Source organism: Solanum tuberosum, unplaced genomic scaffold (assembly GCF_000226075.1).
Source record: "Solanum tuberosum cultivar DM 1-3 516 R44 unplaced genomic scaffold, SolTub_3.0 scf00314, whole genome shotgun sequence".
Taxonomy (NCBI): Eukaryota; Viridiplantae; Streptophyta; class Magnoliopsida; order Solanales; family Solanaceae; genus Solanum; species Solanum tuberosum.
In genome coordinates, this window is record NW_006239241.1 from 250,550 (window position 1) to 264,302 (window position 13,753).

At 32.8% G+C, this 13,753-nt stretch overlaps 2 protein-coding genes across 2 annotated transcripts; one reads left to right on the forward strand and one right to left on the reverse strand.

The window, feature by feature from the left end:
• Nucleotides 1-207: 207 nt before the first annotated feature.
• Nucleotides 208-2,555, reverse strand: LOC102580127 (14-3-3 protein 2-like). The gene is given in 4 exon segments (NM_001288288.1): nt 208-542; nt 653-769; nt 935-1,057; nt 2,068-2,555. Coding segments are annotated over 4 exon segments (765 nt in total). The 5' UTR covers nt 2,539-2,555; the 3' UTR covers nt 208-488.
• A 6,851-nt stretch (nt 2,556-9,406) lies between these two features.
• Nucleotides 9,407-13,267, forward strand: LOC102580461 (serine/threonine-protein kinase SAPK1-like). The gene is given in 9 exon segments (NM_001288510.1): nt 9,407-9,529; nt 9,598-9,672; nt 10,805-10,906; nt 11,331-11,384; nt 11,477-11,569; nt 11,657-11,749; nt 11,842-11,946; nt 12,098-12,196; nt 13,001-13,267. Coding segments are annotated over 9 exon segments (1,011 nt in total).
• Nucleotides 13,268-13,753: the final 486 nt, after the last annotated feature.

Sequence of the window (13,753 nt, forward strand, 5' to 3'; positions counted from 1 at the left end):
CTACTATTCACCTCTCTATAATTGAAGAATAGAGAGTGAAATAGAGAGTGGTTGGAGAACTCATTCTCTATTTTACTCTCCAAATATGAAGAATGGAGAGTAAAATAGAGATGGGTTGGAGATGGTCTAATAGACCATACCTATGTATCATAACCAAAGTTAAGAAGGAAAAAGAACAAGAGAAAGGATCAAATGTAACAAGAAAGGTTGATTGAAACCCGATTGCTGAGTATCACTTTGATATACCATTTTATAAATCCAGTTCACAAATACAACTGAAATGCTTTCATAGAAACTAAGCACCAGAAAGAACCACATTAAAGTAAAATGAAACAATTGAACATCAATATTCAAAGTTGTTCGTTGCCATGGATAAGAGAACGCTAAAGGGAAACCCGAAACACAGGAGAAAGGAAATAAAAAGAAGCAGCTTCTCCCATTAAAAACAACCAGGAAGAAGTCAAATGATAATCTGAGGACCAGTTCCCTCACTGTTGTTCATTGTCGGGTTTGGTTTCCTTAATTTCATCAGCACCATCATCCTGCAATCGAGACAGGTGTATCAAACATGTGATTCGAGTTATACAACTGATAGATTACAAGGAAACAACATAAATCAAAAGCTATTTAGAACAACAACTGAGTTAATTACCTGCATATCAGAGGTCCAGAGAGTGAGATTGTCACGAAGAAGTTGCATGATCAAAGTGCTATCCTTGTAAGATTCTTCTCCCAGTGTGTCCAACTCGGCAATTGCTTCATCAAATGCCTGGCCACGCAAAAAGATAACAAAATGAAAATGAAGGTACTTTTTCACAGTCGAGATGAAAAAAAGAGATACTAATTTATCTATGCCTAAAGAAACGCCCTTGTTTGAACTGAAAAACATAATTTGCAACTAAGAATTGACTGGGCCATACGAAGAAATCCTTACTTGTTTAGCAAGATTGCAAGCACGGTCAGGAGAGTTCAAAATCTCATAATAAAACACAGAGAAGTTGAGAGCCAGTCCAAGTCGGATTGGATGTGTTGGGGCAAGTTCAGTATTTGCAATATCCTGCAGGCATTGAGACCAAAATGAGGACACATAAAGATCAACAACATTTAACATCACTCATTCTAGAAAAATATCAAGAGGGAAAGAAATTTTCATGGCTATCGCGTGAACTTAAAGGAGAAAAACAAGAGGTATAAAGCTTAAATTTATATATAATACTACTGCTTAAAACAAGTACTTGTCATAATTCACAGTACTACCAATTAACTGAGGATCACCTGTGACCTTTTGAAATTCCATCAATGATTATTTCATTTGGCCTTTGTTTTGAGGTAAAAAAGTGTTCTTTATCCAATTCACCAGGGGATATTATCTCTCTGATCTAAAAGGTTGAGGGAATTAAATTAACATACTCTTAATTCAAACTTAAATCTAAACTTAATTAACATCAGATCTCTGGGAACATGGAAACAATAAATATGGTCTGAGCTAGAAAGACATATATTCAATACTGCTGCTTAAAATGTTTACGACTAATTAATCGAGGATCATTTGTGACCTTTTGATAATTCTGTATCCAATTTCAAATGTTCAGAGAATTAAGTCAATTTACTCTTAATTCAAGACACACTTAACATCCCATTTCTGAAAAATATGTCTTGATCTGGACAAACATATATTCCCTTCGTCTCAAATTGTTAGGAACTTTCTTTTTGGAGGTGGTACACACCTCTAAAGATACTTATGATTTGTTAGACATATTTAAGCTTATGTATCAAAAGATAGTAAACAACTTCTCTACGTCCCAATTAAGACGGAGAGACCATCATGAATGGAAAATTTGAAATAACCAATTGTGATTTGTGTCTGGTCAAAACAGGAAATTGTTTCCACAGTCTTCTCCCTACGATCTCACCTAATTTACATGTACAATTTATTTTAAAATTTAGATAAAAATCCGATTAGGAAAATCATATTATGCAGATATTATTAACAAATTGCCTAATAGATCCATGAATCTTCATCATTTCATCTAATAGATCAAACACATAAGAATAAATGTGGTATACCTGAGCAGCTTTGTAGGCAGAGAGAGTGCTCTCAGCAGCTTCCTTACGTTCAGCTCCGGTCGTAAATTCAGCCAAATAACGATGATAATCACCCTTCATTTTAAGGTAAAACACCTTAGAATCGCCATTAGAAGCTGAAGGAATGAGATTAGAATCAAGGAGCTTGAGAATTCCATCACAAATATTAGAAAGTTCAGATTCAATCTTAGATCTGTACTCCTTTATACATTTAACATGTTCCTCATTTCCCCTCGACTCCTCCTTCTGTTCAATGGAAGAGATAATACGCCACGAGGCTCTACGAGCCCCGATAACGTTTTTGTAAGCAACGGAAAGGAGATTCCGTTCCTCAACGGTGAGTTCCTCTGAGCCTAATGAAGTTGAAACTTTCTCCATGAACTGCACCATTTCTTCGTATCTTTCAGCTTGCTCAGCAAGCTTCGCCATGTACACATTCTCCTCACGCGCCATAATGGATTCAGTATTTGGGATCTCTTTTTGTTTATGCTTGTGTTGAAATGGTTTTTTTTTTTTTTTTTGAGATCTGAGAAAAGTTTGTGTGTGTTGAGAGGATTTAAAACTATGTGAGAACAAGGGGAATTTGTTGTTTGGAATTTTTTATTGGTGTTGAAATTTAGGGGATGGGAGAAATTTTAGGATTTTTTTAAAAAATAAATAAATTGTGAGGATGAATATGAGCCGTTGGATTTTGGAATTTTTTGGAAAAGTAAGTAATTGACAGCTGGATTTTTTGGAAGATGTGAGTGTACGGATATGGGCATAGAGATATTTGGGTCGAAATTGGTTACGTGAGTTATCACGTCCGGCCCCTTCTTTTGACCAATCTATGTGTTTTTTTTTACGAGAAACTATGTAATTGGATATTTCATCCATTCGTCTCTAATTATTTGTCTAATTTTTTTTTAGTTGTTTCTAATTACTTTTTTATTTTGACAAATCAAGAAAAGACAAAAAAAATTACATATTATATCCTCAATTATTGATTTCTTAATATGTGTGTCAATTCAAAAGTAGACAAATAATTATTACATATATTTTTAAAATGTTATGAATCTTTTCATAAATTAAATTGTTTTAAGATATAGTTAGATATATGTATTTTTGCTATTAGATATACTAAAATAAGGAGAGAGACAAGTTAGATAGAAAGGGAGGCGAGCGAATTTGTTATATATGTATTTAATATGATTCATATATATCTGAAATATTAGATACATAAGAGAGTGACCAACAAAATTTGCTATATAACTAAGATACATGTGAATCGACTTGTTTGGTTCGTATGTGATCCGTCAATCTGATATTTAATAAATGTCAGGTCGATGGATAAAATTATGACACGTGTATGTCCGTTAGTATAAATGGTATATATGCTCTAATTTTTCGACGACAGAGACACCAATATCCCAAAGATATAACGAAGAATATCTATATATTATTTATGATAATTTAGAGATATATTTTTTTTTTTTCCCAGCAACTTGACAAGAGGGTTCAAAAATCTACTGGGGGAGGCGGACTATAATGTAAACTGTAGGTTCACAAAATCAGTACGTATATTCTGTTCAAACTTCATACATGAATGAAATCAAGGATGGCTGATCAAGCCATTGACTTTAGTTTCACATATCATTTGTTCATTCTTGTAAATCAAATCATTCAAATGATGAGATCGAATCTTTATGCTCAAAATCACGATTTAAATAGTCACTCATTTGATATCATCTAGAGGTGGAAACTGTCATTCTAATTCTTATGAATTTAATATTTTAAAAATAAGATATGTTATTTAATATTACAAATAAAATAAACAAATAACTATATAATTAAACATACCTCTATCATATATACTATTATTAGCTATACTTTGAAAATATTACATATTTTATAATTAATTAAGAGTTTTCTATCATACACTAAGAAAAATATATCTAGATATATGTATTTTTACTATCAGATACACTAAAAATATGGAGAGAGGTGACCAAATAGGAAGGGATGTGAGGAAGATTTGTTATGTATCCCAGATAAATGAGAATCATACTAGAGACACACTAGATATATGTATCTGTATATATCTTGTGTGATTTACATGTATATGAGATACCAAATACATAGGAGAGTGGCGAGCGAGATGAGAGAGAGGTGAGCGAGATTTGTTACGTATCTCAGATACATGCGAATCAATTTAGACGATATTGTATCTAGAACAAATTACATCCTAATTTTGACTCCATGTATACTGAGATATATGTATCTGACGTATCTGAATATACCAAATAATAAAATTCGTAATATTGTAAACTAAATTGTACCTAATAAATAGCTCCTAGTGAAATTTATACAATAAAATAAAAATATATTTGTTGACACCCAATTTTGACCCTCCCCGATAGATTAATTCACGAGCTTCTTAATCTTTCGAACGATTTAGAATAATTAACTTTATATAATTCAAATTAGTTTCAAGGTTGTTTTAAGTAATTTCAATCGATCTTTATAGTATTTTGAATAATAACTATATCTCGTATAATCATATAGGTATTTACTATGTCTTACAAATATTTTGAAAGTTGTAGTAGAAAAGAGTTCTACATTGATTTAAATAAGTATTTTACTAATTTAGTTTTAGTTTGGATTATAGTTTAGTTTTCCGAATTAATTAGTTCGTATTTAAATTAATTATTTTATAAGTAAGTTGATTATTTTGTTGTTAAGATTAAGAAACTCGTTAATTAATTACTATTAACTCGTCTTATCTAGATTTTAGCCAAATTTTGTAAATTAGTAAGGCAATTTGGCTATCTTCTTTTCAATCTAAGTTGATCAAATCCTAAATGGGTCATCTTTAACCAATATTTAGCAATACATAAATAAGCCCTTCCAAACCAATATTCAACATGCCCATTTCACACGTTCCAGCCCACCAAAATTTCCCATTTTCTAATCCTAATTCCTAACTACAGTAGCCCACACTCTTCATCCCATCCAGACCAGCCCAATAACCCCTGACTCGGCCCACTTCTCTTTCCCATCAATTAAACCCATCAGCAACACTCCACGCTAAGGCTAAAGTTGCAACAACAATCACAGGCGACGTGAAAAATAGAGCAAGCGGCGTCAATCGCGGAATGCCTACAACGATGCTCTAACGTTCACAAGCTGACGGAGCAATACACGGAGTTTACACGGAGAGCAACAGTGAGGAATGCGTACAGTACGATTCCTTGTCTTCTTCTTCATGTCCCTCTCTGTCGTACATTTTGAGCAGAGAAAAGCAGCACGCGTCTGTCCCCATTTCTTCTTTCGGAATGGGGACGAAGCTTCAAAAAAGGGTGTTTCCCTAAATTTGTGAAAGATTTTCGATTTTGATTTTTGAATTTGGAATGGGCCTTGCACCCGATTTTTTTTCCAGCCCTTTCCCCTTGAAATCGAACCCTAGCTCCCTTATATATAATGCTTTACAGTTTCAGTATGAGGGGAGAGGTTTTTCTTTTGGAGTTGGATTTTCATTTTTTAGCAAAAACAATTCAAAAAAAAGGGGCTTGAGCACTAGTACTAAAAGCTGGGAATACGTTTTGGAGGCAGAGGATACAACGTTTTTTTTTAGAGTGTTTTTGTTCAGTTTTCGGTTCAAGACCATTTTCTTTGCTTCATTTTTTTTCCTCCTTTTGATCCTTCAAGTGAAAGAAACCACCATTTGCCGGAGTTTCAACATTTTTTGGCAGCGGGGTTTGAGTCAATATGTTGAAAGTTAGAGCATGTACTTCATCCGTAAAATTTCCTTCAACTAATCGAGGACTCTTTCGAGGCGTTACAATGATTTTCTTCGACATGATGATGATGAGAAACAGAACGAGAGGAGTGATTGTGAAGTTGGGGTAGTGGAGTGGTGAGAAAGATGGGAGGGACGATTGCGAATGTGAGGTAGTGGGGTGGTGGCGTGTAGTATTGGATAGGCATGGGGGGTGGGGTGGGATTAACGTATGGGAGGTTTGGAGTGTAACGGTAATCAAGGAACTCTAATCAATGTAAATCCCTAAATTTGTGTAACTGATAATTTCTGTTTTAAAAAAGGAACTACAATCAAATTAATTAACTATTAAAAATTAATAATATAAAAATATAAAGAGATTAATCATTTACTCCCTCTGTCCCAATTTATATGACTCACTTTCCTTTTTAGTCAGTATAAAAAAGAATGACACATTTCTATATAAAGTAACAATCTAACTATAAAATATCTATTTTACCCTTAATGAAATGATTTACAGCCACACAAATTTCTATCATTCATTTTGGACCACAAGTTTTAAAAGTCTTCCTTTCTTTCTTAAACTTCGTACCGAGTCAAAGTACCTCATATAAAATGGGACGGAGGGAGTATTAAATTAAATTGTAATTAATTTTTAAATAAACTTAAATTTAATTGATATGTTATAACCCGTAAATAAACTGTTATAAGTAAGAATTGTCTCTTAAATGTGTATATGGTGTGATTTTTCCTCTTCTTTAATATCTTATATATGAAGTGGGCTGTAAGCCCAACCATAAGAAAAGTTGGGCTGTAAGCCCATTATTATCGGGACAAAACTTGATTATACAATTCTGGGCCCAAAACCAGAAAATCACCCAAGGTAGGAGCGGCCCACTATATAGATTATTGGGCGTTTCCGGCCCGATTAGATTACATATCAGAATATTGCTTATTTGAGATGAATGAACTTTTGATCCTTCAGTTATTGCCTTCTTAGATTATCTTATCATCAGTCAATTAATATATTTATCCGTTATATAAAAATTATGAGATGTTTAGACAATTTTTAGATTTATATTTACACTCAAATATGAAGTAACAATACAAATTTATTAGGGAAAACTACATAAATCCCACTAGTTTAGGACCTAATTACTAGAATTCAAGATAGTTTCAATAATTACATCCTATACCATATTTTGTCTGTCAGATACATGTATCATTACTCGCGAGATACATGTATCCGACGGTTTGAATTAAAGAGATACATATTTTAATAATATTGAATAACCTATTTCCTTAAATAAAGGAGTAATTTAGGCTTAATTAATAATTCTAACTGATTTGCAGATTCATTAACATATTAATTCTAACAAATCTTCCTAAAATAACGAAATCCTAAAACCACAAGAGTTCTCTAATTGAAAACTTCATCTTCTTGGCAACAAGTTTGAAAATTGTGGACTACCATGGGTGATGAGAGCAAGCTTGATCTTTTCTTAATCTCAAATGCTAGAAGAGACATTCTTGAATCTCAGAGTTAGGCTCAGTGCCTATGAAATTCGTTTTTGAATTTCTGTGATTGAAAGGAACAGGAGAGAAAAGCCTGGTGGACGAAGATGGGATCATTTTTTTCATTTCTCCAGATTTATCTCGATGTGTATCTAAGCTTTTCACTTTCTTCTTTCTTTTGTTTTTGTTTTAGCTTCTTTTTTTTGTTGGTTAGTTTATTTCTTTTTGGATTCTTTTGCACTTATTTCAGATACATTAACTGTTCGATTTTATTTTTTTTCTCTGTAATATGAGCTTTGATTAGTATTAGATACAGTTTGTTTATGTATGGAACATTTTTTTTACCCGATAATACTGATAGATACATGATAGTAAACAACTATTTAATATTTCAGATACACTATATACCTTGTTAGATATGGTGTTGATTATCGTTTCTAAGTTTTATTTATAGTAAGATACATTTTGTTTATGTCAGATACACATTTATTTTTGTTGTTCATATACATGTGAAGGGTAGTAGCTCATATAATTGGTGTGAACTGTCAGATACATCGTTAATTCTCTAATTAGTTGATATGAATTTTAAGTTAGATACATTTTTATTCATTATTTTTTGCTAAGAAAATATATTTTTTAACAGTTTCAGATACACTATTTATCGTATTAGATACATGTAAATTAAACACTGTAAAATACATATAACAACATGCTTAGATACATGAAACAATCAAATCAGATACGCAGCACTGTCATGTAAAGATATCTTGACTGAAACATATTAAATATATGAAATAAAAACTAAGATACATAAAATGAATTATATGACCAAATACATTGCAACTAAAATAATACATTGGGGGCGTGGGGTGGGGGTGGGGAATTGGGGATAGACGATTTATGGAGAAGGTTGAGGGAGGGGCTTGATGAGAGAGAAAGGTATTTGAACTATTAATTTTGATTTTTGAATGTAAAGATAATTAATTAATTCTAATTTTAAGGGTTTTAGTGTATCTAATTATATCTTTTAAAATATATGGTATAAAATATTAAAAGTGGCAATATATGTAATTGTTTGAAAGTAGAGATAATATTAGTATATATGGTATGGATGTATGTCTAATTAGGTAGTTTTCCCTATTAAAATATATTCAATTTAGTTTAGGACAGGTACAAAGGTGACAAAAATTGGGCCAAAGGCCCAAAACGAAAATAGGCCCAAGTGCTGGCCCAGGCGAACAGATCCAGACTTGGGCCCATATTTTCTTTCCCTATTTACTTGATTGATGTTATGTGCTTATTTGTTAAAAATTAATATTAAGGTTTCAAAACTTCAAATCCCCAAAAGACACCCATTTTAAATTAATTACTTAACTAAATTATTCATTTTTACTTTGACTTAAAAATAAATAAATAAATAAGCATACAAAATACTTCACTTAAATAACATTGCAATATTTTTCAATTTCTCCCTTGAAATGGTCCTAATTATAAAATAATCCAATTTTGTGATTCAAGCTAAATTAAAATTATTTTAGCCAAATAATTAATTGTCGGATAACCGCATTAGCGGATATTCTAGATGCCTTAAAAACCTTCCTAGAATATTAATAGGAACCTCGAACCCCTCTTTAAATATTTTCAATCGATTTCCTGTTTTTATCGTTTGAAAAAATTAGTTTTCTTGATTTTTTCTTAAAAATTAAGTGGCGACTCTTAAATCAGTCCAAAATTATATTTTCCTAATAAAACAATATTTATGTATTATTTAAAGTCTTTATTTGATTTTCTACTTTAGACATAGACATCCTAACTTTTTATCATTACGTGGCTAATTGTCAATTTCCACGCTGATATTAGTGAAAACTTTAGCTGCTCCCAAAAACACGTTTTCTTGTCTTCTTTTGAGTCAGTGGTAAGTCTCAATTTTTCCAAATTATTTTTAGTATGAAATTGCAAGTCAAAGGAAAAAAATTTGCTTCTTTTATGAATTGTGATTTCTGAAAAATCTTGAAATCCCTCTTTTTCTGTGTTTTTTTTTTTGTTATAATGATAGAGGGTTATGAGTTTGTGAAGGATTTGGGTTGTGGTAATTTTGGAGTAGCTAAGCTTGTAAGAGATTATAAGACTAAAGAGCTCTTTGCTGTCAAGTTCTTTGAAAGAGGCCAAAAGGTCAGCAAAACTTTAATAATTTTAGTCATTTGTTTGTTTTTGGATAGTGATTTTATGTGATATTTCAGATTGATGAACATGTACAAAGGGAAATTATGAATCATAGATCATTGAGTCATCCAAATATAATCAGATTCAAAGAGGTAACTCTTGCTAATATTTTACTCTTCAATTCCTTATTAGCTAAGTAACTGCTTTTACGGTTTCAATTTGTTTGTTTTGGTTTTTTAGTCCTTTCGGTCCGTTTAAAAAAAAAATTTCTTTTTAGCAACTTTTTGAAATGTTTAAGACATAGATTAAAAGGTATTTTGCTAGTACTTTTTTAAACTTCATATCAAGTTAACAAGGACAATCAAATTGAAATGAGGGAATATATTGTTGATTCCTCTGGGAATTCTAGATACATATACTCTGTTGCTACGAGAGTGGCTTTCTTTTTTTTACCCGTCCCTAAGAGTTCTCTCTTGTTTTGACTCGAACCCACACCCTTACTATTGGATAGAGGCTGCTTAACATCCGAGCAATGTCCTACGAAAGTGGCTTGATTAAGGTACTTGTAGTTTTAAAGTTGTCTAACCATGTAATCATATTTTTTTCTTTTTGGTCATAGCAATCTTATCTTCCTTCTTTCTTTCTTTCCCTTTTTTGTGTGTGCTGTATCTCAGCCAGTTCCCAAGAAATGTCATTGTTGTTCTTGTTTTTATTCTTATGTTGCAGTTTGTGTGACACATTTTTCTTTGTAGTCCGTTCCAAAAAAAATGACAGGCTAGTGGAGTTGAAAGCAATTAACTTTGCACTTTCTATTTGCCTGTAATGAGAAAGTTGTATAACCACATAAATATTATGACATATTTGAGACGGTAAGTTTCGAAAGTTTTATGGTCACACAAATGGTAGGAGTATGACAAGTTTAAGACCACTAGATTAAAAAATCTCCATTTCAGTCTTAAAATCCCCTGTCGATTTAAACTATGTCACATAAATTGAAACAGATGGAGTAATTATTTTTAGGGGTTAATACTGAGTTGTACGTTAGTTCTGCCTCTGCTTTGAAGGACTCTGCATCTTGCAATTACCAAAATGCAACATTTTGATTCTTATGGAAATGAATTTATCGATCCTTTTGATTTATTTTGTGCTGGGATTCCTTATGTCTTCTAACAGTAGGTTCAACGAATTCGAGTGAAATGAAGTACAACATGTAGTTAAGCAGCATGTACGCATGATTTCTATTATGTTTATGGCTTTTTGAATTAATGGACTCACCTCGACCAGGTTTTGCTGACGCCTACTCATCTAGCAATAGTAATGGAGTATGCGGCAGGAGGAGAACTCTTTCAGAGGATTTGTAAAGCTGGAAGATTTAACGAAAACGAGGTAATAAACGATAATTAAAGCGTGATTCTTCCCGCTTATGACTTGGCTAGATCAAAATTTTCATTTTACAGATTTCTATTGATTATTATTTACTTCTGACAAACAACTCAGTGTGTGTTGTGTGTGCGTGTGTGGGGGATTGTCATTCTTCTTATTTACCTGTCTTCATTGCACATCCACATCCCTTTTCGTATTGATACTCCATAGAGTACTACGTGTTGACGTAGTTATAGAGGCAGACTTAAATGCTCTTCACTGGAAATATGGATTACAAACTTCCGAGTATTAATGACATATCGAATGTTGAAACCAAAACTTGTTATGCCTTGAAAATTCTCATGTTTCGAGTTCATTATTCACGATGTTTGTATGCGTGTGTGCATGTGGACATTTTAATTTGCTTATTTATTTTGTTTTTGGTCAGGCAAGATTCTTCTTTCAACAATTGATATCAGGGGTTAGCTACTGCCATTTCATGGTAAAACATGGATATTAATTTCTCACACTTTCAAGTTTCGTTTCGTTTTTATTTTTCTTAGACCTGTTATGTTAATTGCTCTTTGGTTGCAGCAAATCTGTCATAGAGATCTCAAATTGGAAAATACGTTACTAGACGGAAGTACTGCACCTCGCGTAAAAATATGTGATTTTGGTTACTCCAAGGTCAATATAATCTTTTGTCATACCTTAATTCTAACTACAATTTCAGATTTTCGTTGAGCTCGTGTAACAGACTTCACTTGTCTGCAGTCATCTGTCTTTCATTCTCAACCAAAGTCCACTGTAGGGACACCAGCTTACGTTGCACCGGAGATCTTATCAAAGAAAGAATATGACGGGAAGGTACTAGTCATTTCATGTTCTCGTGTCAGCAGTTTCATAATGCTTGTATCATTTAACCGTTTTTTCGTTCTTGTTAATTATTGAGTTCATAGGTTGCAGATGTTTGGTCTTGTGGAGTCACTTTATACGTAATGCTGGTCGGAGCTTATCCATTTGAAGATCCCACTGATCCAAAAAACATCAGAAAGACCATATCTGTGAGTATATGAAAAAAAAATACATTTCTGTTATATACATAAAGTCGAACTTGATCGACTTATAGAAAAAGGAAAAAGAAACTGCTCCGATTTGAATGTCGTAACGTCGATTGAATGCACCATTCTGATTGAGTTTAATCCTCCGTAACAGAGAATATTTAGCGTCCAGTACTCAATTCCACAAAATGTCCGAATTTCTGTGGAGTGCCAGCATCTCTTATCCCGGATTTTTGTAGCAGACCCTGAAAAGGTAAATATTAATATACTCTTCTGCCAAAAAAAGCATTATATCATCATAAATCCAGTATGTGAAATGTTGTTTGGGTGAGTGACACGATCAGTCGGTCACGAATGACATATTTACCTCATCATATCAGCAGAGACAGATCTAGGATTTGAAATTTTTGATTTCTTTCAACGACATCAAGTTAATATAGTGAGTTCACAATCATATATTTATAGATATTTAGCGAATTCAGGCAAAAGTTACTGGGCTCACGTGAACCCACATATTACATTGTAAATACTCCCCTGCATCTTAGTATTTCCTATCGAAAATCACAGTCGTCCTAGGCATTTCAAGTTTTCATTTCACTACATTATACTTGGAAGGAAGGAGTGGAGGTCACGTATTAGGGTAGAAACTTAGTAGGGGTAGAGTGTTGTCTTGCCTTGCGAAGGTTCCTTGTAGTTATTGTCATATGTTGTTTATTGTGTTTTGATAATCACACTATTTGCTACTGTTACTGTTCTTCCTTATAAACATTGGACTACTTTTCTTGTTAACTGCTATGCTTCTTCATTGTTTTCATCTTTTGTGCTCGAGTTTGATGTACCTAAGCTGAGGATCAATCGGAAACAACCTCTCTAACTTCACGAGGTAGTGGTAAGATATGCGTACACTCTACCCTCCCCAAACCCCACTTAGTGGGATTTCACTGGGTATGTTGTATGCTTGGACGTGCCTCCATGTGTAATTTTTTTGAGTCCTAAGCTAGAACCTGTGTGTTCGGAATAGTCTAATCTTATTAGTGGCTTACTGGTTCTTTTGCAGAGAATAACCATCCCAGAAATTAAGAACCATCCTTGGTTTTTGAAGAACTTGCCTGTCGAATTCATGGAAGAAGGACGGAACGAGTGCATCGGTGTAAATAACCCGAGACAGAGCATGGAAGAAGTATTGGCAGTAATACAGGAAGCAAGAATTGCTTTGCAGGTTCTAGCAAGTTCATCTCAAGGCATTATGGAAGAATTTGATGAATTAGATGATGCTGATATAGAAGATATTGAAACAAGTGGTGACTTTCTTTGTTATTTGTGATGTTTAATTTGTGTCAGATATTTTGTAATATATAGAGGTTTTAGATTGAACAAACACATTTGTTCATTAAAGAACATGACTATTATGAAATGTCATTTGTTCATGAAAGAAAATGATTATTATGCAAAGTCATCTCTTAACTTCTGGATTCTTTATGAGTAGCCTAAGAATAAAATTTGCACATATATACAAGGGTTTTGTTGTATCTTGAAGGGAATTGCTTGTATTTTCACTAATATGTATACATACAATATCTCTTTAAGGAAAATGATTCTTCACGCCTCAAAAGTCATCTTCTTTTTCAATTATTTTTCTAACAATCTTAAAGAGATATTGGGTTTGAAGAAGATAGAAACAACTATGACAATCCAAAAATGGTGTTGCACTCCGAGAAGTAAGGATTTCCATTTTTAAGGAAAAATATTGATGATGATAACCCTAAATTAAGAAATAATACCAACGATTTTGATATCTGAGATGGCAAAA